Genomic DNA, 27,222 nt, shown 5'->3' with positions numbered 1-27,222 from the left:
GGCTTGAAGGCCTCTCCATGAGTGGGGTGCCAGGGGCTGTCCCTGCTGACCTGGGAGATACAGGCCTCCCCCTATACCTGGGAGTGGCCCCCACATGGTGCTGGGCTCCCGTGTCCCTGAGTGGGCAGCTTGCTGAGTGGCGCAGGGAAGGGGCCTGAGCCCAGGACTTGTTCTGTGAAGGAAGTGCCGCTGGCCCCAGCACCAGGACTTTGAGCCGGGCGGCTCCTCCCTGTGCACACAGGCCGAGGGGAGCCCCAGAGCACCCACTCCTCCTGCTGTGCCTGATGGGCGCCTCATCCAGCACACTTCTGCAGACAGTGCAAAGGGACATGTCCTGGCCTCACCCACAAGCTGAAGGCTGGGCCCAGGGTCGGAGGGTGGCTCTGAAGACAGTCCTTAGAGCTCTCCTGGGGAGCCTACAGGACTCCTGGCCTGGGGGGCAGCAGGGAAGTAGGAGAGAGCAGCTCTGAGCTGTGGTCTGCAGGCCGTGGGTTAAAAGTGCCACCAGACCTAAGCGAAGCCACTCAGAGAGCTGAGCCTCCTAAGGAGCAGAGCAGTCATATTCCTGTTGCTAGGGCTGCCAGGAAGCCCAAAGACATGCAGTGTGCTAGGAGCTGGCCCTTGAAATCAGCCACCGGGTCCCAGCAGGCCAGTGCTGGCTCCCTCCCCTGCCATGGCCCTCGGGCGCTGGGCACACTGCTCTGTGGCCGCAGGAGGTCATGTGGGGGAACTAGGGGCATGAATGGTCACAGGATCTCAAGGCCTGCCTGTTGGTGACCCTGGGTCCTTGAAGCTGAGGGTCAGAGCTTCTGTCTCTGGCTGCTGCCAGAGGGCAGGGGCCTGGGACAGCCCATCACAGGCCAGGTGGTCCTCCCAGGGGACTTTGTGGGGCCGAGAAGGCAAAGCTGCCTTGCATTTGCCTGGTGCCTGCTGAGCCCCAAGTCCATCCCCGCCCTGAACAGGTTGCTCGCGGGGCCCTGCCCATCAGAATGCACACAGAGTCCTGTGAGGTTTGGGGTGTGGGCTGCACTTAAGAGCCATCTTTCTGGGGGGTCCCGTAGGGAGTTCCCTACAGACAGGACCTGAAGCCCAGCCCCAGGACACCAGCCCATCCTCCCGGGGCTTGGGAATGTTTGAGCCCAGGTTCCTGTTGAAGACTACCACCTTGCTCCTACCTACGATCCCTGGTCACCGTGGTCCCGGGCGATTCCCTGAAAAGGGGCACCCCCAGCCTGCAGTGTGAAGGATCAATGCGAAGGCCTGAGCCCGAGAGTGCGGACAGTAAACTGTTTATTACTGTGTGGACACAGACACCGTGGTGCATGACAGACAGTTTCAACACCATGAGCGCTGGGGACAGAGCTGCGCCTGGACAGCTCTGCGGTGTGCAGTGGTGCCACGCCGGGCCGGCGGTCACTGCCAGCTGAGGTGCTAACAGCGCCACCTGGGAGAAAACCTGGAAACCGTCTAATGAAGCAGGTGACTTAGGGGCATCTCTCTAGAAACCCAAAGAAATGTACCTTAAATAAGCAAATATAAAACACAAAAAAGATGAGCAGACCTGGTGTTCTGTGTCAGGTAGAATCTAAAAAACCCAGGAGTTGCACTTGGTTTCCTCACTGTAACGTGTGGTCACAGGTCAGGACGTTTCACGGCAGCGCGCCCAGGCTCCTGTGCGTGCTCCGGTGCACTGGAGTCTGGGGCTGGCTGGGCTCCTGGCTGTACTCTGTCGCCGGATGGACTCGACGTCTCAGCGCTGCGAGGCAGGCCCCTTACGTGGTGCTGATCCCGCTCAGCTCCTGCCTGATGGCTGCGGGACAGGGGGCGGCAGCTCAGGTGCAGCCAGGACCGTGCAGCCTGGCTCCTCATCAGGGCCCTGCACCCCTGGTGTGGACCTGTCTGGTATCTGCCCCGCTCCATCTCCACGGAGCCACACCCAGGCTATGGTGCAGACCTCTGGGGTGACGACAAAAGGCTTTGGGTCTCATCTGCCATTCCTCCTGCGGTGGACCCTGCTGTCACTGCCCTTTTAGGGGAGGACCTGGCATGGAGACAGAGGCTGATGCCCTGCCTGTGGCCTCATTGCTGCTGAGGAGTGGTGGGCACTGGAACCCTGGTGTGAGGAGCTGCTTTGTGTGGGGACGCAGGGTCTTTGTAGGCTCTGGACAGGTGGGTGTCCTTCCCCCAACATAGTGGAGGCTGAGGCTCTGCCCTTCCAGCTCCTGCAAGGGTCAGCAGGAAATCTTGGCCCTGGACCCCAGGGACCACCCTGGCTCTGCTCACTCCTCGGGAGAGGCGGGGCCCCTCTTGTCTTCTTGTCTCCTCCCGGCTTCCTCACCACCCCAAGCTAGTGCACCAACCCCCTGCCTCCCCAGATTTGGGCCTTTCCCTCCTTTCTCTGGTATCCATCCCCTCCCGGACTCCCCCTCCTCTGTGTCAGCTCAGGCCTCTCCCTGGATGGACCTTGTTGGGCCAAGCGCCAACAGCCAGGAGAAGGGGAGGGGTGGTGGGGGCAGGCATCCCCCAGCCACAGGGAGTGGCTTCTCAGAGCCCCTGGCTCAGCCCATGCCCCCTCCCCGGGCTCTCGGCCAGGGTGGCTTCCACCGGAGCTGCACCCACGGCAGGTGGAGGGACTGTGGTGGGCCCTGAGTTTCTGACCCAGCTAGGCCTGGGGCTGGATGGCGCCCAGCAGTAAGGTGGTGTGACCAGTTGGCTGGGTGCCTGCCTATCGCCCAGGCTGCCTCTTCCCCTCGTTTGTTAACTCCTTATCTCCCCAGCCCAGGCCTTTGGGGGAACTGGACAAACAGGAACTGAGTGCTCTCTGCTCAAACAAGGGTGGGTTGGCTGCGGGAGGAGGCCCGGGTCTTCGGACTCCCACCTGCCTCTTACCTCTGCCATCAGCCTCCACCCCTGTGTGCTTGTGGGACCCTTTTGCCCAGGTCACTGTGATGCCCTGGGGGCCAGACCCAGCTACACACCCAGGTGTCAGCCTTCGTCACCCTGGTTGGGGAGGCAGGTGGGGGAGCTGGCACAGGCTGTGCTGCACAGCTCTGTCCCTAGGCCGAGTCTGCCCTGCCCAGACTCCCCCTTTTCCTCTGGCTGCAGATCTGAGCCAGTGCGCTCAAAGGCTCTGGTGGAAACCAGAAGGACGGATGTGATGCATTGAGACCCGCCCTGCTCTGGAGCCAGAGGCTGCTCCCCGCCTGCTCCTCAGTCCAGGGCCAGGCAGACTGTGAACGACCTCAGGCCTGGAAAGTGCTTCTGTAGTGCTTGGTCTCCCTGTACCCTCAGGAAGGCAGAGTGGTCTCCCCAGAACCCCAACACCGGTGACTGGAGGTGGCAGTATCAAGAAGGCAACATAAACCACCCGGGGGTGAAACGACAGAAGCTCAGGTGGCTTCCTCCAGACCTGGCTCTGGAATGATGCTGGGGTCTCCCCTCCATGCACTTCCCACGTGGGTCTTCCAGGAAGGTGCACAGGGATGTGGAAGGTCAGATTCAGGTGTCATACTGCCAGGGCGCTACACATTCTTAGGCAAAGCCACTTAGCTTTCCTTAGCCTGTTTCCTCAACTAGAGATTGTAAATGAAATCTCTCACAGGGCCCAGTGCAGCATGGGCTCCAGCTCAAAACTGCAGGTCCCCAGCCTGGGTGACAGGGACCCTCATCCTGTGGCCCCGCCTGGGGCTCCACTCACCGTCAATGATCTCTTCCTTCACCTTGTGGAGCTCTCTGACCACCTCCTCTAGGATCTCCTGTTGGGAGAGGAGCGTCCAGGTGAAGGGACAGGCAGTGAAGACAGAAAAGCTGGGCTATGTCCAAAGGGTTCGGGGCCTCCTGGGCCTCTCCAGAGTTGCATCTGTCACCCTCGTCTCCTCGTGGCCCCCTTCCCACACAGAGGGGGGACGGTGTGGGAGCCCTGGGAAAATCCTGCCGCCACCTCCCGCAGGTAGACACCACTGAAACTAAGGCCTGCCTCGGGGCAGAAAGCCCCAGAGGCTGGCCTGAGGGAGGTGCCCAGAAAGGTTGAGGGACATCCTAATTCTGGTGATGGCAGGGGCTGGGGACGAAGGACAGGCTTGGGCACCCCCTTTCCTCCATGGCTGTTCCTTGACTGGCCTTTTGGGAGCCACGTGTGGGCCCCCAGGGCCTGCCTGGCTGTGCTGGTCAGAGATGGTCCCCAGCCTACTGGCTGCCCTCAGCCTCTGAGGGAAGGGCACAGGGCACGCTCACCTGCTTCATCCGGTCCAAGTCGAAGGCATCCAGGGCCATGTCATTCACGCTCCCAGCAGGCTTCATCCTGGGAAAGGGTGGGTGCGGTAAGTGGGAGCAGGGCCTGTGGGTGCCCTGGCTGGAGATGGGTGTGGGGGAAAGCTGGCTGTGCAGAGGCCCCGCTCAGGCTGGGCCCACCTGCTCCCCTCGCTCCACAGAGGCTGCTTGCTTCAGACTCTGGCCACCTCAGACCCAGTCTCTACCTGGAGAGGTCTCCATGGATACTGTGACCATATTTCCCAACCCGAGAGCCAAGGCTGGCTGGGGTCAACCAAGAAACCGCTTTCTGATCAGAGAGCTCTTACACAGAGGTGGCAACTTAAGCGACAACATCGCACCCACCTGCTGCCTCCCTGGAAAGACAAACAGTATCGACAGCCTCCTCCTCAGGCTGGGAGCTCATGCTCCAGGTTGAGCTGGGGCTCGGCGAAGCAGCAGCGGAGGCAGGAGGTACAAGGTGAAGTTGCACAGTTGACACCAGCCTGGAGGCGCGCTCCTGACACACACCAGCACCCCCGGTGCTGGAGCTGGCGTGCAATCTATGCTCACTGCAACCTCTGCCTCCCAAGTTCAAGCGATTCTCCTACCTCAGCCTCCCAAGTAGCTGGGATTACAGGCATGTGCCACCAAGCCCAGCTAACTTGTATTTTTAGTAGAGACGGCGTTTCACCATGTTGGCCAAGCTGGTCTCGAATTCCCGACCTCACGTGATCCACCCACCTGGGCCTCCCAAAGTGCTGGGATTATGGGTGTGAGCCACTGCACCTGGCTGGTTTTGCTCTTTTGAGGTAGTTTGCATGGACTACTTCTTTGAAAAGTTTCTGAACTAAGGTAACTGATTTGAATTTTATTTTTATTTATCTGAGACAGGGTCTCACTCGATCACCCAGGATGGAGTGTAGAGGCGTATCATGCCTCACTGCAGCCTCAACCTCCCAGGCTCAAGTGATCCTCCCACCTTAGCCTCCCAAGTAGCTAGGACTACAGACATGTGCCCTACTTTTTAAAAATTTTATTTGTAGAGTCTCACTGTATTGCCCAGGCTGGTCTCAAAGTCCTGGGCTCAAGTGATCCTCCCGCCTCGGCCTCCCAAACTGCTGGGATGACAGGCATGAGCTGCAGTGCCGGCCTGATTTGAATGTTAATGCGTCACATATGCATCTTCCCTGGAAGATCTTGGCAAAATGCTTGTCTATCTGGTCTTTTCAACGTGACTTGGTGCTGCAAGACACACTGCTGGGACCCAAGTTCCCTCGCACATGGACAGGATGGAGGCTGGAGCCCATGGTTTCAGGGAAACGTAGGTGGCATGAGCCCCTGGGTGTGACCATGGGCACACACACATCTATCTGGCAGGGCCAGCCTTGGCTGCTGAGGGGTCACGGGCACAGATGAGGACCATCTGGTGACTCTGAGGACCACTGTTGCCCACAGCCAGGGAGAATAAGGATGAAGAATGCGTGTTCCCACACCCTCCAGATGAGCTCAAGAAAGAGGCCAAGCCTAGCCCTAAACAGGTCTGTAATTCTGGGTCCTGAGAGTCAAACGCATCCAGCCAGAGGCCCCTGGGTCCTTCAAGCCTCTCCTGTGGGTTCCAGACCCTATTCCAGCAACAACTGCTGGGACACCTGGGCCAACTGCTCCACCTCGCCAGGCCCTGGCCCTCTCCATCTGCAGCCCTGATAGCCACCCAGTGAGAAACACAGCAGGCTTCCTAAGCAATGCAACACACCAGAGGGGTGGTGGTACACGTTCCCCTTAGAGCCATCTGGAAATTAGAGAACAGATTTGTCTCAGAGCTGAAAAGAGACCCTATTCCAAGCATGAATGGCCTTGACAATGTTCCTGCCCAGTGAGCGACCCTTGGCCACTCACAACATGGCAGCCTGCCTTGCTGCACCAGCAGGACATGGCGGGGTCTGCTGGGAGCGCTGCAGGCTCCCCCTGCTGCTCTATCTGCTCCAGGGCCCTCGCTTTGCCCACTCTGGTTGCCTTCCCCTCCCCAGCCACCATCATGGCACCCTGTGCCTCAAGCTCCCTGACGGCCCTGCAATAAATACAATGTAAACTTCTAACTCCTTGCTCCCTCACACCCTGCACATGAATACAATCTAAACTTCTAACTCCACGCTCCCTCACACCCTCTTCCTCACCCTTCCCGTTCCCCCGCCCCATGGCCTGCTGTCTACTCCGAGGTGTGGGAGAGCTCGCGGGTGGCTGCAGGCTCAGGGCCCTGGCACTTACCCTTCCTTCTGCTTGGAAGGCTGTCCCCATGATCTCCGTACAGCAGACTCCTCCTCGTCCGGGTCAACGAAAATGCCAGCTCCCGGCAGAGGCCTGCCCCACCCCACTCCCCAAAGCACCCTGTCCCTTCCACCATGTGACCCGCGCCCTCTCCAGAGCACTCCTCAGGACCACAGTGGCCTCGATCACGCGGTGCTCTTTGCAGGCAGGGACTGTCCCCAGCACACGGCCCGGCTGACCATAAGCCTTCGACAAACCCCAGCTGACCGCTAAGACCGCCTCATCTCTGTCCACCTGCACTGGTCTTGGCATTGCTGCCAGGGCCAGGCCAGGCTCTGCTCTGCTCGCCACCTGCTTTAGCTCTGCAAGGCCAGTTTCAATGCCTCCTGCTCTGTGACAAGGGTGGTTTCCCTTCAATTTGTGGTGGCAATGGAGACATTCTTGATGCAGGTTCTAGAGGCCTTCAAATTCAGGCCACATGTGCCTCCAGATACTATGTGGCTGGCTGCCTCTGCCTTTTTGGGCAACCAGAGTTCCAAATATTCTATCATGCTGTCATGCCAGCTTTTGACTCGGGAAATATGGTCAGCATGTCTGCGGGGAAACTGGCTGTGTGTGCTGGACGCAGAGGAAGGACTCTGGGCTGGAGGAAAGGGGTGGGGCTCAGGGCCAGAGATAGGACTAGTTGAACTGCAGTGTGCAGCCCTGGCTAGTGACCACACTCCATGTCCAGCTGTTGTTTGCACAGCTGTCCCCACCACTGCCCTGTGCAGCAGGGGTTAACACACCTCACTTTGTGGGGGGAAAAGAGAGGCTTGGAGAGGTCCCCTAACTTGCCCACTGTCACACGTAGTGAGTCCAGAGCTGGGACTCCAGGTTGGCCCCCCTGCACTACCTCTGTGGACAGGTCACTGCCCTCCTTGGTCACTGCCCTCAGAGGGAGGAGGAGGAGCTGTCAGGACCCAAGGTCCTGGGTCTGAAAGAACAGATCACCTTCCCAGAGCAAGCTGTTAAATGCCAGGATGTGAGACAGGGTGCAAAGGTGTTAGTCACGGAATGAGGGACAGAGGAGCCCCAAACCCTGGGGAACATGTGAGCAGGAGGGTTGTTCGGTACCTAGAGTGAGGCTGCGACTGAAGGGGGCTCTTAGCTTCGGGACTCTTTGCCACAGACGGGGTTCTACGGCAATGGAATGAAACAGACATGTGAATCGGCGCCAGCGCCCACCTCTGCCCCACCAGCCTCACCAGTCAGGCCTTCCCGGGGCAGCTCACCTGGCCAGAATCGAGGACACAGGTTTCTCCACCGAGTTGCTCCGCTCCCAGGGCTTCCGGCCAGCCTCTGTTAATTCATTTCATGGATGAAGAACCTCACAGCTGAGAGGACTCAGTAGCCACTCCAATCCCCTAAACATCCCAACAGGAAGCCCTCACCCATGCCGAGGGTGCAGAGCCCCGTGGCAGGAAGATCTGATTTGAGTCGAGCCAAAACCTGGCTCCTTGTTCTCAGTCCCCCATGGCCTAGGTCAGGTTGACCCTGACCTGTGACCTGGTTCTGAGCCCTTCACTGTGCCAGGTCTCTCTGGAACGTGAGCCTGCTGGTAAGGGACCCAGTGACCAGAGCCACAGGGTGAGCAAACAGGACCTCCCTGGACATCGCAGCACAGCCTTGCTCCCACATGTGGGGTGGCGGCCAGGCCCCTTAGCCTGGCACCTGCTACTGAGGGGCTCCCTAGTCTGTCCCTAATGCTGCGCGTGGCTCTGTCCCATTCTGGCTGGCTTGTCTTTTCTTTTTTAAGGTAAGTGGTATTGGGTTATATTTTGTTCTACTCCAAAAGATTTGTTGCATTTGTTGCATTAAAAAGATTTGTTGACTTTGCAGGATGAGCAGAGGCAGAAGACAAAATCTCTAAGGGTAGTGGGGCAGCTGCCTGGCCCCGAGCTGAGCCTTGGCACCCTGCAGACCAACTGTGGGATTGAGGCAGTTTTCCACAAAGCCACCTTCCGGGACAGGCGCTGGGCCTGCAGGCAGTAGACCTGGGGCTACAGACATGTCCCAGGTGTGTGGCCTTGAGCAAACCACTTTCCACACAGATGGTAACCAGGGAGCCCACTCACTGGACTATTGGAAGAAGCAAACAGGGCGGGGCATTGATCATGTTCATCAACCAGAGGAGGCAGATCAACATGCCAGGCAAAGTCTTAGGAGGAGAGGACATGGGGTGCAGTCTCACAGGGAGGCGACACCCAACCCGAGCATGCCCCAGAGACACACACGAACAGCTGGCAAGAGCCTCCTCTGCCCAGCTAGGGCAGCCTGATGCCCCTGCCTCTCCTCGCTATGCTCACGAACACAGGCCTGGCACAGAGCAGGTGCTGCAAAAATAGTTGTCAAATGAACAACCCTGGGGTCTTTCTCCCACTGCGAAGCCTCATCATACTCGCCTAATTACCTCCCATCTGCCACAGCTTAGACAGAGAGAAACCTGAGCCAGGAAAGGGGCTGCGTTTCGGGTGGAGCAAGATCTACTACCATCTCTGTAATGTCAGTCATCAGCTGGTGTTTCACCGGGAGACGTGAGTGCTGACACTGACACTGCTTAAGAGCACTGGCCCCGGCCAGCCTCAGGAGCCCTGGACACAAACTCCCACCCTGGGTATGTGCTGTCAGGCAAGTGCCTTCCCTCATGCGGGACTCAGGGTCCTGGTGGGAAAGTGACATGCAGGTCACCCTGGGGACCCCTCACAGTGGGTCTGCTCTAACACTTCCTGTGCTCCCGCATAGGCTCCTGGGGGAGGCTCTGGAGGCCCCTTCAGAACTGGGCCTCCCAGCGGCCTGGCCCTCTGCTCAGGCATACTAAAGAGGCTGGATCAGAGGGTCCTCTCAGAAGGGTCCCCCCCTCCCACTCTGAGACCTCATGCCTCAGTGGGGTCAGCGGGGGGCACCCTCTCACCTGAGGAGTTAGGTGGCTGGCTGGCTCCTCGGGTCCCCGGAGAGGGGGAGGTACTAGGATCTTCCTAAAATGGAGAAGAAGGAAGTCTGTTTAGGAAGGCCACCTGGGGCCAGGACAGGACATCACTGGACACTTCATAAAACCTCAGTTTTCCAAATGTCCCCAATGAACACACATGACTTTTATAATTAGCGAAACATTAAATATTGAAAAGTGAAAACTCAAAATCTCAGTGGGGAGTGCATCGAGCCAGTGGACAAACCTGGGGAAGGAAGGCTGCAGGGAGCTTTAGGTTCTCTGCAGGGTGATGCAGAACTTCCTTCTGCCCCTCAGCAGCCCCAAGCCCCGAGCCCCCGTGGGCCAGATGCCTCCCGTGTGTCATCTGACTTCTCGTGAGCACCCCGTGGAGTGGCCTGCTCCCCCTGTGCAGCACACACACCTGCCCGTGTCATAGGTCTGTGGCAATGCTCAAACAGTGGACGTGTTCACCCAGCAGTGGAACACCTAACACTCATCATGCACGGCATGTGCGTCAGGATGATTTTTCAGTATCAAGTACGCGCCACTGATTAAGTATTAAGAGAAACCCTTCCACTTGATGGAGCAGGATGCACAGCATTCAAGCTGCTGACAGGCGGCCTCCCAGCCTGCCGTGTCATTCCACTCCGAAGCAAAGAACCTCTGTCACCGTGGCAGAGGTCTTTGCTTTGTCTCCTCTGCTCACTACGTCCCCACACGAGAAGAGGCCTGGCACCTATCAGGAACACCCTGCGTATCTGTGTGGTGAATGAGTAAGTCCTGGGGGGCTCTGGTTGAGAGGCAAAAGCAGGTGCCAGGCTGCAGGTGTTGGGATGAGGTCCTTAGGCCTCCTCATTTTAAAGACAGCTGAATAACAGATTATGTCAATCAACACACACGTGTAGGGGCCACGATGAAAGCTATATAGGGTGACATCAGAGTCACTAAAAAATTATCATCTTTTCTCGTATGTTTCTTTTTTAAACCCTCCCTGCTTAAAAGGGAAGTTATGCTTCGACTCTAGGCTGGGAAAGAGGTGGCCACAGCACTCCCCGGCCCTGGGCACAGAGGCTCGCATCCCTCCTCTGGCAGTCGCAGTCTGTGAGGCAGCTGTGCCCGGCGTGCCTGGGTGCAGGTTTTCAGGTGGTAGAACTGGTCCTTGGAGCAGTAACTCCACTGGCCCACGGCCAGCTCTGCCATGGCAGAGTGCCTGCCCAAGTCACCGGACTCCACATCTGGGGCTCTTTTCGTCTTTCAGATAAGCCTTCTTTCTTCTCTGTTAATGATAAACGCAGTGCATGTTCACTGCAGAGAACTGGTGAAATGCCGGGAAGCATAAACAAGAAAATGAGCGCCGGCCATCAGCCTCTCTCCCTCCCACTGTACTTGTTTGGTGTGTGGATCTTCTGAAGGCCCTGCTCTCTTTAGAGGCTAGTCCCGGGTGTGAGAAGGGACCATGGCAAACAAGAACCAGCTGTAGCCAGGGGCCTATCGACAACAAGAGAGAAAAGACAGGGGTCTGAGGAGGAGAGTGCCATCCTTGGGGTTGAAGGTTTCAAGAATGTTCCTCTTCTGGCCGGGCGTGGTGGCTCAAGCCTGTAATCCCAGCACTTTGGGAGGCCGAGATGGGCGGATCACGAGGTCAGGAGATCGAGACCATCCTGGCTAACACGGTGAAACCCCGTCTCTACTAAAAATACAAAAAAAAAAAAACTAGCCGGGCGAGGTGGCGGGCGCCTGTAGTCCCAGCTACTCTGGAGGCTGAGGCAGGAGAATGGTGTAAACCCAGGAGGCGGAGCTTGCAGTGAGCTGAGATCCGGCCACTGCACTCCAGCCCGGGCGACAGAGCAAGGCTCCGTCTCAAAAAAAAAAAAAAAAAAAAAAAGAATGTTCCTCTTCTAGAAGCCCCTGGGCTTTGAAATCCATTCTTAGAGCTAGAGGAGTGAGAGTTTTAGTTTTCAGGGGCTGGGACTGCAACATACTGGCACCTGATTAAGAAAGGCCAGCAATGTCTTCAGAGCCCCAGGCCTGTGGCTGGAACAAGGCCACAGTATTTTGATGTCTGTGATTAACCTGTGGCCTGCAATTTCAGAAATTAATGGCAAGTCAGTTGGCTAAACTCCACAGCATGTGCAAGGTACGGGAATGGTGGACGTGTGAGAAGCCCAGGCCTGGCCCTCCAAGGGCCTAAGATCTGGCAGGAGACAGTGAGTCTGCACAAGCAATCGTGCCTGTGCGGAGGGCTTGGGGAGAAGCCCAGGGCTGGGATCAAGTAGTGAAGAGCTTGTGAGGCCTGCGGGTCGGGAGGCTGTTTGTTGTGGTTGTTGTTGTTGGTTTTGGAGACGGAGTCTTACTCTTGCTGCCCAGGCTGGAGTGCAATGGTGCAATCTCCACTCACTGCAACCTCCGCCTCCCAGGTTCAAGCCATTCTCCTGCCTCAGTCTCCCAAGTGGCTGGGACTACAGGCGCGCGCCACCACGCCCGGCTCATTTTGTATGTTTACTAGAGATGGCGTTTCACCATGTTGGCCAGGCTGGTCTCAAACTCCTGATCTCAGGTGATCCATCTGCCTCAGCCTCCCAAAGTGCTGGGATTATAGGTGTGAAGTGTTGCGCCGGCCGGGAGGCTGTTTTTTAAGGAGTAAGGTTTATGCAGAGAAGTACAGGCTGAATGGCAGCTGGCTAGTGGGGCAAAGGGACCCATATGTGCCCAGGACGGGGCTGAGAGGTGCGGATCAGCTGGGAGGGCTATAGCCTCAGGGTAACACCAGCATGACCCTAATGGGAGGACAGCGCAGGAAGCCTACTCTGGTCCCTGGCAGTTGTATTTCCTCTCTCATTCTGCACTGAGGTGGAACCTTTAAGGCATTTGCAGTTAAGGCTAAACTTAGCCCTGTCAGTAGCAGTCTTTTTATAGGAAAAGCTTAACACAGAGGAAAAGAGAATTAGCTGCCCTAAGTGGAAGCAGATGTTGGGAGTTCTGGCAGCCAGGCTGGCTCTGGGCTGCCTGCTAAGGACAAGAGCTAGGGGTCCAGGGCTCCTTTGCCACAGCTCACCTGAAGCTCCTGCTGGAAGAGGGGTCTTTAGAAACATAAATAATTTGAAAATAAAAACCTCTCTGGGCTTCTGGCAGACGTGCCCCACTGCAGTGTACTCTTGGAGTCCCAGCCCCGACGAGACCCTGGCTGGTCTGTGCTCCCCAGGGCTCCTGGGCAGGCAAAGTAGCCCTGCGGTGCAGTGCCAGGGCCCCAGGTTTCTCCCCTGTTGGGCTGCAGCTCCAAGGGTGGAGCAGTGTCTGGTCGGTGGTGCTCAGTGAGGGCAGGCCTGTCGGTGGGGCCAGGGTGGTGCAGGGGCAAGTGCTGCAGAGACCCTCCGCCCTCCTGTGAATCACCTGAAGAAGTGCCCATCCCACGCAGGTCCCAAAGGCCTTGCCTGAGACCAGAGAGCCTCCCTGGCGATGCACTGATCTCAGTGGGAAGCCTGAGGATGGGGCAGGCTGCTTGCTCACCATTTGGCTTTCATCTTCCTTCTTCTCAGCTGGCTTGTCTGACTGGGAAGCTGCTTTTCTCCTAGGCACAGAGAAGGGGAAGATACAGATCAGCTCCTCACGTTCTCACACTGTCCCAGAACTCTTCTGCCTCCTCCCTGCCAGACCCACCCCAGTCCTCAGATAAACCTGTGGGGGAAAATGATGATGTGAAGGAGGCGGCTTGTCCAGGCCCAGTCTGGTGAGGAGCCAGGCCCAGGCAGATGTCCAGGCCCTCTGTGTGCTCATGGCCTGGGACACAAAACTGGTTTAGGCAGAGGGCGAGATGCCTCTGTGTCTGTTTAGCTCTACTGGCGGCAGCTGCAGTGTCTGAGGGGTGGAGGGGAGGCGGGCGTGCTCTGTTCCCAGGACACCGAAGACCTGGCCACATGGGACAGAGAGGCACTTCCCTGGGCTGCAGTCTGTCACACAGGTCAGGACATTGGCCACTTTCACCCTAAGGCCCTCGTGTCTCGGAACTCAGTTAACCCAGCCATGCCCTCCCCAATCTAGAATGCCACTCAGAGCCTGGAAATGCTCAGAAGAGGAGCCCTGGAATAGGTCCACGTGACACCCTTGAGTCGGTTTGCACACCTCCCCAGTATGAATCCCCGTTTCATGTACTCTAAAACCTCACCCATATTTTTTGGCCCCAGTGGTATCTGTTGACCTCCCAGATCTACACAGGCAGACCCTCAGTGTTCCCCAGAGATAGGCTTCTGTGGCTCTTCAACTTGAGATGAACTGCCCATCAAGCATGGAGCTGGTCTGAGGTGTGGCGAGGGGCCATGGCCTCTGTCTGTGATGGGCCCACCTGGCAGCCTCCTCAGCTACAGCAGGGGCCCCTTCTTTAGCTCTCATCTCAGGACAGGTCTGCCCACCTCGTCCCTCAGCCCAGAAACCAGGGAACCACCCCTGACACCAGCTTCTTATAACAGTCAGCCTGGTCAGTTCTACCTCTAAATCTGCGTACCCGCCTGTCCTTTTTGTCTTTACTTTTGACATCTTCCTGCATGCCCCCATCATCTCTTCCTGGACTGTCAGAGTCTCCTAACTGGCCCAGCCACAATCATTTTCACCTCACCAGCTGCCCCCCAGCAGCCGGCGTCCCATCTCCTAGAAACAGAACGCTGATCAAGCCACCCGCTCGCAGGGGGTGTCGGCGGGAGGAGTGTCTGTGAAAGTGCTGCTAAACAGGGGCTTTCCGTCCATGTTTATTTCCCTCCTGTCCTCCACTACTGGCAGAGAGACTCAATTGCATGCCCTCAGAGGCAGGAGACAACCAACATGAAAAGAAACCTGGCAAGGGCATTGTCATCGTCAGCTCCACCCAGGAGCCATCACTAAGGTGGATTTCAAAGAGCAACCTGATGGATCCCTGCTGAGCTATGCAAAGCATGTGTGTTCTCGGGAGGGCCTTGGCTCTCCCATCAGCATCTGGCATCTCACTGGCTCCTGGCAATACTGGCCTTTTCCTGTTCTTAGACAGAAAGGCGCTTCCCCTCAGCTTGGTCTAGGACTCAGGGAGAGCATTCATATTTTCTTTTCCAAAACAATTTCTATTTCTCTGTGGCCCATCCTCCCCTCTGAGTGCTCTGGGGTGGAACTGGATGCCCTGCACCAGGAGGCTCCCTCTTCCAGCCGGACTTTTGGTCCATTTCCTCCACACCTAGCTCTCCAGGCACAGGGGGTGTCGGCCTTCCCAGCTTTACCTTAACTCTGCCCACTGTCCCCCTTACAGCACAGGACATCCTCATCCTTCTGTGAGCCCTCCCGGCCTCTCCCTCATGGAGCCCTTCGCCTCTGTGTGACCGCTGTCAGCCCCACACACCTGGACTCACTCACAGGAAACTGCTCAGGAGCCTGCCTCCTGTCTTGGCGATTTACACACGCCGAGGCCCGTGCTGCGGATCCACCTTGCTGTTCCCTGAAACACGCGGAGCCTCCCCTCCCTGCCATCTGTGATGCACGCAAAGAGGCCCTTGGCAGGAAACCCAGGCTGTGCCCCCGCCATGAAGTGCCACACCAGCTGCCTGCACCTGTGGGCCTCTGTCATCTCGCGTCATCCTCATGGAGCCACGGGAAGGTAATGAGAGGAACTAGGACTGCAGTATGAAGACCCTGGGCATACCCAAAGTTCTTACTTGCGTCAGCCAATTGGAAGGCAGCTGGGAGGGCCAGGAGAAGGCAACAAAGTGGCAGGGGGTGGAGGTGGGGTTACCAAGGGAACAAGGTCCTTGCTGTAGCTTCCTCTATTCTGGCAGGAGAGGCTTGCTCCTGTGCCCTCTGGTGCCTAGGTGAGCCACGATATTGGTAGTCCAAGGTGAGCACATTCCTGATGCCAAGTCATATTTTAAAATAAAATCCAAGCTTTGCATCCCTTTTGAGAAAGACTTGGATGATCTCCCCACCTGCTCGGGTTTCATCTGGGGAAGAGCAGAGAGCCACAATGGCAGGCTGCAGCCACACCTGCTGCAGCGAGCAGACACACATGGCCAGGTCTCAGGCCCTAGAGTCCAGCCGGGATGTAGATGGAACTGCTCTCTCTCTGTCGCTCAGGGAAATGCCCTCTGGGCTCCTACCCTTCATAACTCCTCCTGAGTCCTCCATAATGAACCCTAGAGGATGGGGCGCCTTCACTACACATTCACCAGAGTGTCCTCTGCAAACTCGACCACTGTGGCCACATCTTATTTCTGTTAGGATCTTAAGAGCAAGGACTGTTCTTTTTCCTGTGTTTATCTCTGAAATTGTCTCCAAATTTATCTCTGCTCAGGACAGGGCTAGTACATGATAGATGCTTCAGGAAATACTTGCTGAGCTAAAATGAAGGATTTGGAGTTTAGAGGACTCCTGTGGGCTTGCTGCTTCACACTAACCCCTTGGGAAGGGCAAACTTAAGTAACAGTTTCCCCTGCTTGGCTAAACCCAGGGAACAAAGATTCTGGGGTCAAGCAAGGATTCTCTGTGCAGCACTGGGGCCAGGAGCTTCCCACTAGGCACAACAAGTCTCGGGAGGTGTAGAGACCTACCTCTTGGCCAGCAGTTTGTTCATTTCCTCCATGAGGCCTCCTCCGCCACCCCCACTGCTTGCCCGGTTGGCATCGGACTTTGAGGTCCCACTGGGACTGGAGCCTCCAGATGCATCTTCTGGCTGAGAAAAAAGGAGGCCACGTTTTAGATTCTGCTGCTGATGGCAGAACAGGGAGCAGCAACTATGTGAGGGGATGCAGGGGACTGTGTGCGTGTGAATCCTATGGCAGCAGCACTGCAAGGGGCCTCAGGGACCATCTAGTCCATTATTCCCCAACCCCACGGGGGAGAAAACCAGAATCAACAGAGGGACAAGGACCAGCCCAGGTCACACAGGTCGCAGACATGCCCCAGGCCTGCAGCTCATGGTCAGTATCTTTGCCAAGACCAGCCATGACACATGGCGGGAGGGAGGGAGGGAGGGGAGAAGAGACTGTTCTGTGGGAAGGAACACAATGTAGGCCAAAGGTCTGTATCACAGCTATTCTTACAAGCACAGTTCCAGAACATATGAGCAAGGGTTAGGGAAGAAACAGCCAGGTGGACCTAGTTGCCAGGATACAGCTTTGTACAGTGGAAAGGGCAATGGACTTAGATTCAGGAGACCCAGGCTTGAGTCCAAAATCTGCTATTTATAAACGGTGTGACTTGAGCAAATTATTCAAGCTCTTTGTGCTTCCACTTCCTCATCTCTAAAGCGGGACATATTTCTTGCCCCACGCATGAAGGTCAATGTGAGGCTCAATGGCTAACTAAAGCACCTCATAATTTCAAATTGCTGTCCCATGCGATTTATTTGAGAAAAAGGGGCCAAGGGCCAGCTAGCTGGGGCAGGGAAGCAGCTTGCTCAGCGCCTCACAGACGGGGGAAGGCACACAATCGCTTTGCAGATGGCATAAGCGTCCCTCGGTCCCATTCCCGCCCCACGCACAGGAGGTCTTACCCGTTGGACTCTTCTCAGCTTGGCCCCAGCTATGGCAGCGGCCAGTCCTGACATGGAGCTCTCGTCGTGGCTGGACCCCTGGGCTCCTCCAGCTGGCAGTGGGGGTGGGGGAGGTGGGGTAGCCCCTGTGGGTGGAGGTGGGACTGGGGGTGGGGGTGGCGGTGGAGGCCCACTACATGAGATGGGGGCGCTGGCTGCAGATGAGGGATGCCCTGGTGGGAGGATGGGTCCTGAAACGCAACAGTGAGGCTCAGCCAGCTCCAGCACTCAGCCGGGGCTAAGCCTGCTGCTCTCAGCTCAGGTTCCCCAGAGGAAGGACAGAGGGCAGGCTGCTCCTCAGAGGGATGAGGAACAGCTCCAGGCCTGCTTCATCCAGGAAGCCCCCATGGGATGAACTTGGCTCTGGCACAATTATTCCCTATTCTGGTGTCCTCAGTACTCCGGGGCCTGGCTGGACCCACAGTGTCCTCTATTTGCTTAACATTCCTTGAGCCCAGGCAATTTCCTCTTGCTCCAATCATGTTTTTCCAGGGGGAGAGGAAGCTGTCTGGTTACAGTTTGTGCCTCTTCTCTTCTCTGCTCCTTCTAAGAACCTAGCATCCCCTAGGCAGAAGCTAGTCACCAAGATCCAACTGTGACTGACACTTGGTCTTTGGAGGCTGTGGCAGGTACTGTGGGTCCCAGGGCCAACTGGGGGTGTGGGTCAGGGCGCAATGCTGAGTGCTGGGCTCCAGCATCATCCATCCATCCTCTGCCAGTGCGGCCTGAACCTGTTTTGTGCCAGGCAATGTGCTAGGTGCTGGGTATGGTGCTGGGGAAAACCAGCCACAAGCTCTCTGCTCAGGGTGCTCACAGCCTGTGAGGAACAGTCAACAAATTGCACCGGTGAATGCAGATGGAGGACTGTGGCAAGCTGACAAGTGTTACCAAGGGCAGGCACACAGCGCCATGCTGGCATACAAAGAGGCGCTCCAGCCTGGCCAGAAGTTCACGGAAGACTTCCTCACAGAAGTAACTGTGTGCCGGGCGTGGTGGCTCAAGCCTGTAATCCCAGCACTTTGGGAGGCCGAGACGGGTGGATCACGAGGTCAGGAGATCGAGACCATCCTGGCTAACACAGTGAAACCCAGTCTCTACTAAAAAAATATGAAAAACTAGCCGGGCGAGGTGGCGGGCGCCTGTAGTCCCAGCTACTCGGGAGGCTGAGGCAGGAGAACAGCGTAAACCCGGGAGGCGGAGCTTGCAGTGAGCTGAGATCCGTCCACTGCACTCCACCCTGGGCGACAGAGCGAGACTCCGTGTCAAAAAAAAAAAAAAAAAAAGAAGTAACTGTAGAGCTGGGACATGACTGGAGAGCAGGGGTTCAGTTAGGTGAAGAGGGGGAGGCAAAGAGTGAGGAAGGAGGAAAAGGATGGAAAGTGCTTGAGGCACCAGAGGGAGAGAGGGCGGGCACAGGCTGTTCCAAGAGTGATGGGGAAGGCATGACATGATGACAGCGTCAGACCTGCATCAGAAATGCAGAGTGGCCGGTGGGGGGCGGGCAGGAAACCTGCAGCAGTTAGGTGGGGGTGATGGGGTCAGTTAGCATCTCACGAGCAGGGCGCTCCTGGAACCAGTAGGGGCTCGGGTTTCTCATCAGTAAACAGGATAATAGTTACCTGCTCACTTCATAGGGTGTTTGAGAAAATGAAACAAGACAAGGAGCATGAAAGCACTTGGTAAATTATCCAGGCCTTTGCCTATCCGTGAACACGGCAATTTCTGGAGAACCCTTGTCCTTGTCCTTTAACGTGCTAAGCTCCACCAAACGTCCAAGACGGACGTGTGGCAGCACCTCCTGTGGGAAGTCTTCCCTGACCCAGGGTGGGCCTTCAGCACCTGCTCGTCACTTGCCACAGTGTGCGCTATGTGACACGGCAAGGGTGGGTTCGCTGTCTCCTTGACTGGACAGTGGGCTCCCTGAGGGCAGGAACTGCATCTGCAGTCGTAGTCATGTCCCCAGCCCTTAGCACGGTGCCTGAGACACGGGAAGTGCTGGCTGAATGTCCACTCTGGAGGAGGTTGGTGGGCAGTGGCCAGACCCAGCTGAGCAGACTCCCCAAGCCTCTGCTCTGTTCTCTTTGCTACCCTCACCATCTGAAGTGGCGGTCGCACTTTGAGACCTAGGCTCCCCGTAGCTACTCACACAGCGCCCTGTGTGTCCCTGGGCCTCATCTACGTGGAGGGGCTACCACCCAGCACCAGCATGGGAGTCGGCCCTAGGGGAGGAGGGCTCTCACCTGTGGCCGAGGTTCTTCTTTCTAGAGATTCCTGACGCTGCTGCTGGTGCTGCTCCATCACTTGTCTGAAAAGCAACCACAGCGGGGCAGTCTGACTTCTCCACACTGGAGAGCACACTCTGTGCCTGCGCTGCGCCCGCAGGCCCCGGCTTCAGAGTCAGGTTTCGCTAGTGCTCCACAAGCACCACTGTGTGCCACAGCTGCCTCTACTTAACAGGAGGGGGATGTGACTGGGTCCAGCTCCCGAAATGGGAGCACCGGCTGTCTCCTGAGTCTCAGGCACACTGAACACAGAGCTCCTCATGGAAGGCCAATGTGATTCCACTCCCTAGAGTGACCAAGCTCTTCCCTGGGCTAGATAAGCACATCTGGCTTTTGGGGGCCTGTGGCCTCAACAGACCCAGTCTCAGGAACGCCTGTTCTTAGGACCTGGTCCAAGCTTTTCCTGGCACAGTTCTCAGGTGTGTTTTAGTTGCCAGCAGAAATGGACACAAAGGCTACACTTCTCCTTTTCTTTACCACAGACTGGCCACAGGCCCGCCTTCGTCTAGGGGGCCGTTTGGTACTGCTGTGGCACACTGCTACGTGCACCACAGTGGGAACTCACATCCCAGCTCCTTATGGCAGGGTGGCCTCAGGGTGCTCTTAAACGCAAGCTGAATGAGGACACTGAGCCCCAGATACATCCACAGAATCCAGGGACCGAGTTCTGGAGTGGGAGGCACCTTAAGAAATCATGCAGGCCACAGACAGCATCAAGAGCTCAGCTGGTGTGGTACAAACTGAACACCTGCTATGGAAACACAGGGTTAAGGATTGCTCTGAAGGCAGCTCTGGGCTTGGTGGGAGGGAGTGCCAGAAACATCTATTTCATGGGGTTCTTGTAGGGTGTATGCCTTAACTAAAACATTATGGAATGCCCGGGTGCAGTGGCTCACGCCTATAATCACAGCACTTTGGGAGGGTGAGGCGGGTGGATCAGGTCAGGAATTTGAGACCAGCCTGACCAACATGGTGAAACCCCGTCTCTACTAAAAATACAAAAATGAGCTGGGTGTGGTGGTGTGCGCCTGTAATCCCAGATACTCAGGGGGCTGAGGCAGGAGAATCTCTTGAACCCAGGAGGCAGAGGTTGCAGTGAGCCAAGATCGCGCCACTGCACTCCAGCCTAGGTGACAGAGCAAGACCCCGTCTCAAAAAAAAAAAAAAAAAAAGGAAAAGCCCCTTTTAGCATTAAGGTCTGAAAGGCTCCCAGCAGCATCTATATTAGTGTCTCAAACTGCTGAAACCTCCCCAGCAGGAGCCACACACCTGGAAAACCATGGTAAAATGACAATGTGTGAAAAATACTCAAGTCACGTCTGAACCTATGATACTGTTTGGATGCTTGGAGTCTCTGCCTCACTAAGTCTTGCCCCTGCCTGCCTCCAATAAAGTGGCATGGGAAAAGCGAGAGTCTCCCCTGCCACGTGTGTGTTCCTGTCTTGAGGCAGGTGTGTGTGTGTGTGTCTTTGTGTGTGATCCCGTCTTGGGGCAGGTGTGTGTGTGTGTGTGTGTTTATGTGTGTGTCTGTATGCGGTCCCATCTTGGGGCAGGTGTGTGTGTGTGTGTTTATGTGTGTGTCTGTATGTGGTCCCATCTTGGGGCAGGTGTGTGTGTGTGTGTGTGTTTATGTGTGTGTCTGTATGCGGTCCTGTCTTGGGGCAGGTGTGTGTGTGTGTGTGTGTTTATGTGTGTGTCTGTATGCGGTCCCATCTTGGGGCAGGTGTGTGTGTGTGTGTGTGTGTTTATGTGTGTGTCTGTATGCGGTCCCATCTTGGGGCAGGTGTGTGTGTGTGTGTTTATGTGTGTGTCTGTATGTGGTCCCATCTTGGGGCAGGTGTGTGTGTGTGTGTGTGTTTATGTGTGTGTCTGTATGCGGTCCTGTCTTGGGGCAGGTGTGTGTGTGTGTGTGTGTTTATGTGTGTGTCTGTATGCGGTCCCATCTTGGGGCAGGTGTGTGTGTGTGTGTGTGTGTTTATGTGTGTGTCTGTATGCGGTCCCGTCTTGAGGCAGGTGTTTATGTGTGTGTCTTTGTGTGTGATCCCATCTTGGGGCAGGTGTGTGTGTGTGTGTTTCTACCTTGGGCAGGTGTGCATCTGTGTGTGTGGTCCCGCCTTGGGGCAGGTATGTGTGTGTGGTCCTGCCTTGGGGCAGATGTGTGCTTGTCTGTGTGTGGTCTTGGGGCAGGTGTGTGTGTGTGTGTCTGTGTTTGGTCCTGCCTTGGGGCAAGTGTATGTGTTTGTGGGTATGTCCCCTGCTGTTCACACCTCGACCGCCAGGCGGTGCTCCCATTCCCGGCCGGCCAGTGACCCCACACAGCTTGGTTTGGGCCCTGGGGTACAGAATTCAGCACTGCGGGTGTTGAAGCAGTTTCAAGAGAAATGAAGGACCCATTTAGCGGCCATTCACTTCTGTACGCTTACACCTGGCATCTGGTGGCTCACTCCTTCACGCCTTTTTGTGGGTAGGGCCGGCCTTGGGTCCTGGCAGGGAGCTGCAGCTGGAGTGAGACTTGACTGCCAGTCTGGGTTCTGCCTGACTCCCTGGTTACTCTGGGCAAGTCACTTCCATTCTCTGGGCTTCAGCCAGCTCATGGGGACAACAGTAAGAAAAGCCCTGAGGGTGAGTGGATGAGACAGGCAGAGCAAAGCCAACACTATCTTCAAATCGGGAAACTGAGGCTTGGAGCAGGAACTTGCCCAAGGTTGCAAGGCATTCATTTCTCAGTCTAAGGAAAGGGCCAGAGGAGAGGAGGTCTTGGGATAAGTCCCATGCCATTTGGTGAGAGGGGTAGGTGGGGGCACACACCGGCTTTCCTGACTCCTAGTCCAGGACCGGACTTGAGTGTAGCCACAGAGAGTTGCAGCTTGACTCCCTATCTGACAAAGCTGAGAGAGGAAGGCCCGGGCCGGGCCCTACCTCCCTTGACACAGAAGAGGCAGAGGACCCATCCCTGAGAGGGCAGACAGGTTCAAGTCCTGACTCTGCCATTTCAGGGCAATGTGACCTCGGGAGGCTGCTCCATGGGGACCCGCCATGACTGTGATTTCAGGACAACAGCCTTGGCCCTCCCTCTTCCCCTCATGCTAACACTTTAGAAGCTCCATGGGGTGAGCGGGTTCATTCCTATGGTCCCTAGCCCCATCCATGGGAGCGACTGCCCCCCAGGCTGAATCCCTCATGCCTGGACTGTCTCCTGCTACATTGGGGAAGAGGAAGTGAGGCGACAATGGAGAGCACTTGGGCTCTGCTGGGTCACCCTGAGAGCCGTCCCGCTGGAGGTCAGTAGCACTCTCTGTAGAATGCCAGACTCCCACAGTCATTCCTGGTCTTGGTGTCCAGGACTAGCGGCTGTGCAGTGGCCCCCTCTTTCTTCCTGGTCTGGCCTGCACCCTGCACCCTCCTGCAGTGTATGCCTCTAGGAGTCCTGGCCCTGGCTGCTGGTGCATCCTCACCCGCTGAAGGCACCCCTGGCCACCCAGCCTGATAGGGAGATGATCAGCCTGGCCCCTGTGGGTGCTGGGTTACCTTCTCTGGATGTCCATCTCATCAGGAGAGGGGCCATTCTGCACCTGACGCTGGCTGGAGGGGCCTGTGGGCAGAGAAGCACAGAAACAGAGTGGTTAGAGAAAGAAAGACCCCAACAAACCCACCTGGAGCGCTCTCCATCTGTGCCTACCTCCTGGCTGCAGAAGGGACATCCTTAAGAATCTTTTTAAATGTTGGCCTCACTCACACCTGTGCACCACTCACCCCACCTCACTCTCTCAATCACCCTCTCTCTCTCTCTCTCACTCATGGCTCTTCATTCTGAACCAATAAATGAGACCCACTTGGGTCTCATTCTTTCACATGGTTAAAAATTACCCCTTTCAGTTACTGACCCTGCTCACCTTCTCTCTCAAACTATCTTCTTATTGCTTCAACCTTCTTGCTGGCCACCATCCCCTCAGCCCTTTAACACTGAGTCTGGCCTCTTTACATCCCACCAGGTTGTTCTAATTAAAATCACCAGAGAATCTGGGGATTGCCAAACCTAACAAATCCACTTGATTCCACTTCCTTTTTTTTTTTTCTTTTTTGAGACGGAGTCTCACTGATGCCCAGACTGGAGTGCAGTGGCGCTATCTCGGCTCACTGAAAGCTCCGCCTCCCGGGTTGACACCATTCTCCTGCCTCAGCCTCCCGAGAATCTGGGACTACAGGCGCCCGCCACCACGCCCGGCTAATTTTTTTTTTTTGTATTTTTAGTAGAGACGGGGTTTTCACTGTGTTAGTTAGGATGGTCTCGATCTCCTGACCTTGTGATCCACCCGCCTCAGCCTCCCAAAGTGCTGGGATTACAGGCGTGGGCCACCGTGCCCGGCTGATTCCACTTTCTGAGCAAAGGACAGACACTGACCGCTGGCAGATGTTGCGGTCAGAGTTAAAACCTGGGTGTGTCTGAGCTGAGGCCCATGCTTCTAGCCCTGGGGTGACCCCTGCTGTCTGCAAAGGGTGTCTGGAGCTGCAGGTGGGAAGGAGCCAGGCCCTGCCCTTGCTCCCCTTGTTCTGGACTGGTGCGGAACTTTCTGGCCACACCCCTGCCCTGGACCCTGAAGGAAGGACCTCCTGCTGTGCAGACCTCCTGTTCAGAGGAGTCTGTGCAGGGCTTCCTGTGCTGTGCCACAGCTAAGCTTCTGCCCCCACCTAAGAAAAAGCTGACTGTTCCTTCTCTGCCAGCTCAGGTGTCACTAGGGAGTTACAGAGTCACAGTGACCGGGGGAGGGACTCTGGGCAGGCTGCTCTCATACTTCCCTGACTAGATGGGGAAGTGGCTTTGTTTCTGCCCCAGGATGTCCCCACATCGATGATGTGGGGACACCCCTGCTCCCTCCTACTTCATAGAGGACCAAGGTCTTACTGGTTCTTCCCTCCTTGTTCTCAAGAAACAGAAGGAATGAATACGTGAATATTACGAGAGCAATGTCCAGGCACTTTTCTTAATTTAATGTTAAATCTAACTCTAATTCTCACAACCCTATAAGAAGGCTCCCATAAGGACTTGTAACAGCTGGGAAGCCAGGCCCAGAAAGGCTAAATGGCTTGCCCAAGGTCTTATATACAGCAAGTGGCAGATGCAAACCACGTGCAAATGCCACTTTCTTTCTTAAACTCAATCAGACAGTGGTGTCAGATTGAGACCAGCTTGAAGAACGAAGAATGAATGTGGCAGACTCATATGCTGCCAAAAGAGCTGCAAGCTGCCCTCGGACGGTGTGCAAGGTGCTGTGGACACGTGTTCCCGCCACCCCCCGACTGCCACTCATCCTGGCTGAGGCGGGAGGAATTCCTGGCATTTCCGCTCCATGTCCTGGGACTTGTGCCTGAGCTGCTCTGCTGTGAGTTTGGCACAGGCCTTGGGCTCTGCCTTGGACAACTGGACATCCGCCTTGTTCTAAGACTGGGTCTCGAGGGCTGAGTTCACTCTTGGATCTGGATTTTGTCCTTCTGGGGGCTGAGTCCCTGTCTCAGTGACCCTGTCTAGCATTTGGTCTGAGGGTTGGCCCTGCCCTAGGATGGAGGCCTTTCCACGCTTGGGCTCCACCAGCTGCCGCAAGATCCTTCTGTGTCTGTGGCCTGGCCTTGGCCAGGTCACCGTAACTGTCTTCCACCCTTGTCAGGACCCCAGATGGCAGCCAGCTGCCCGCACAGAGGCCTGTGTGGTTTTGTGCTTTGGATTCCCCATTTTGCCTACCGGGCTGGTGTCCTCCCAGCACCCTCCCAACCTGTTTCTTCAGAGGGTGGGGAAGTCCAACAGGAGCCCTGGCCCTTTGAGGGGGCTCTGGCCCCTGCATCTAAGACCTAATTAAAAATTGGCTGGAGTTTTAGACACGACAGAGCAGGAAAGGATAACACTTGATTGCATTGATTGCATAAAGCTTGCCATTCTTCTTAAACTAAGAAAGTGTTCAATTGTTTCGAGCCATCATGGCCCCGAACATCATGAAGTACAGTCCCTTTGTTTTAGGGGTAGGAGCTAAGGCACAGGGGTCTGTCCCATGTCACCCAGGGTAACTGTGACAGACCTGAGGTTCCCATCGTCTCCTTACTCCTGGCCTCCTCTGCCCCCAGCACAGCTTCCCTGTGGCAGTCAGCAGGAGGGACAGGGATGAAGGTCATTGCTGCAGATTGCTGGTGGCCCTTGGGAAGCTCCAAGCAGCAGCCCCTCAGCAAGTGATTCTTCAGTGGGAGGAGTAGCTAAGGAAGGCTCCTAGCTGCTGGTAATCAGACTGGCTCGTGTCTAGTGGTGAGGCACTACACGACTTCCCTGGGTGATGCACACCGAAGCCGAGGCGGAGGATGTGGCACCTGTCCCATGCTGCAGACGAGTACCTTAGAGCCACTTCTAGCTGAGCTGAGCTTGGATCCCACAGGAGCCAGGGTGATGGGGATGGTGGGGGTCCCAGCTCTTCCCTCTCTGCCTCCCACAGCTTGTTAGGTAATGGAGTCTCACTGGTGCTGTGTGGGCTGCCCCACAGAATGCCCCGCTTCTCTGCCGCCACCTGGCAGCCTTGGCGTCTCTCTCTCTCGGACCCTCACCTCCACTCTCATTCTGACAGTGCGGCCTAAATGATGTCTGGAAAACACAGACATGACCTGCACTAGGTTGGGCCCAGGCTCCACTGAGTAAGATTCAAGGCTTTCAGGCTAGGCCCCAGCCCACCTTGTGGCTGCGCCTCCCCGACAGCCCTCCATAGCTGACCTGCACCTGCACACTGGGCCTGGCTGCACTATGCTTCCCGTCTCTGTTTTGTGCGCTACTCAACCCATGTGGGTCACCTTTTTCTGCCGTCTCCACCAAGCAAGGCTTCCAGGCCCAGCTTGGTGGTCACCTCTTCCATGAAGTCCTCCGCAGGTCCTCATGCTCCTTCTCACCAACCGGTGCCTATGCGCCTCTCTTAAAAACTCACAGCTTTCTTACCCACATTCTAGTAATTTGGGAGCTGCCTTCTCTTCCGTACTAGACCCTGGGCTTCTCACGGGCAGAGAGCACGTCTCACTCCGCACTCCACCCTCACAGCCTGGCTCGCATCAGACACTCGGTATATTCTACTGAACTGAGTCGGGAAAGGGAGACGGGGCTCAAGCTCACTTACCCTGGGGGAAAGGTTCAGGTGAAGAAGTCATGGTGAACTGACCTGAGTGAAAACAAAAACCTAGGAAGTAAGCCACAGAGATACAGGGCTTAGAAGGGATCCCCCAAGTTCATGCTTGTCCAGAGAGGAGGCAGCAGTGTAATGATGCCCTGCCAGCACCAGGTACCCTCTGCTGACCAGAGGCATTAGGGACAAATTAAAGCCACGGGGCTGCTGACCCAGCCTTTGTCGCAGGGCTGTGAGTTTCAGACGCCTTTCTGCTACAGGACCTGTGGCTCTGCACACAGTGGCAGAACGCAGAGTCACCTTCTGTGGCCATGAGGTGCGCTCCTTTGTACAGTAAATGTACAGCAATGACGGTCTGCGGATCACATCTTGTCTTGTTCCCATGAGGTACTAACCTGGGCAGGCAGTGGGCACGAGAGGACCTGGCCTGCGTTCTGCCTCACACCTGCCTAGCCATGCACCCCCAGGCAAGCTACTGTGCCCTCATCTATGAAATGGGAGTCCTAATACACTAATGCTAATAGCGGTACCTCACCAAGCTGCTGTGAGGAATAAACAAACTCTAGGAGTAAAAAGCATATGGTAAGCCATAAAGTGCTGGAAATGTTTGTTTGCATTACTGTTGAAAGCACACCGTTGATCTTTCTGCTGAGTCGGACAGGAATCTGCCTGTGTGCTGGCTTAAGTGGCCCTCTGCCTCCGCGGCCTTGCTGGTGCGGTCCCCTCGGCGGAGCACCTTCTTCTCTACAGGCTGCACGCACTCATTGC

At 56.3% G+C, this 27,222-nt stretch overlaps 1 protein-coding gene across 7 annotated transcripts in view; it reads right to left on the bottom strand.

Moving 5' to 3' along the window:
• Positions 1-1,273: 1,273 nt before the first annotated feature.
• Positions 1,274-27,222, bottom strand: part of EVL (Enah/Vasp-like) — a 183,055-nt gene continuing 157,106 nt past the window's right edge. For 3 of the 7 annotated variants that reach the window (XM_030931634.1, XM_030931633.1, XM_030931638.1), the window contains exons 4-15: positions 26,449-26,508; positions 22,838-22,901; positions 19,268-19,332; positions 16,989-17,218; positions 16,045-16,166; positions 12,995-13,055; positions 9,470-9,533; positions 7,791-7,857; positions 7,633-7,695; positions 4,234-4,300; positions 3,698-3,755; positions 1,274-1,810 (exon numbers count right to left, since the gene is read on the bottom strand). In XM_030931634.1, coding sequence (XP_030787494.1) covers positions 1,773-1,810; positions 3,698-3,755; positions 4,234-4,300; positions 7,633-7,695; positions 7,791-7,857; positions 9,470-9,533; positions 12,995-13,055; positions 16,045-16,166; positions 16,989-17,218; positions 19,268-19,332; positions 22,838-22,901; positions 26,449-26,508 — 959 coding nt within the window. In that variant the 3' untranslated portion in view covers positions 1,274-1,772. The remainder of the gene's footprint in view (positions 1,811-3,697; positions 3,756-4,233; positions 4,301-7,632; positions 7,696-7,790; positions 7,858-9,469; positions 9,534-12,994; positions 13,056-16,044; positions 16,167-16,988; positions 17,219-19,267; positions 19,333-22,837; positions 22,902-26,448; positions 26,509-27,222) is intronic. The other 4 variants (XM_030931636.1, XM_010353662.2, XM_030931635.1 and 1 more) reach the window with 3 other exon arrangements.

Source organism: Rhinopithecus roxellana, chromosome 5 (assembly GCF_007565055.1).
Source record: "Rhinopithecus roxellana isolate Shanxi Qingling chromosome 5, ASM756505v1, whole genome shotgun sequence".
Classification (NCBI taxonomy): Eukaryota; Metazoa; Chordata; class Mammalia; order Primates; family Cercopithecidae; genus Rhinopithecus; species Rhinopithecus roxellana.
This window is presented reverse-complemented; position numbering and strand designations above follow the sequence as displayed.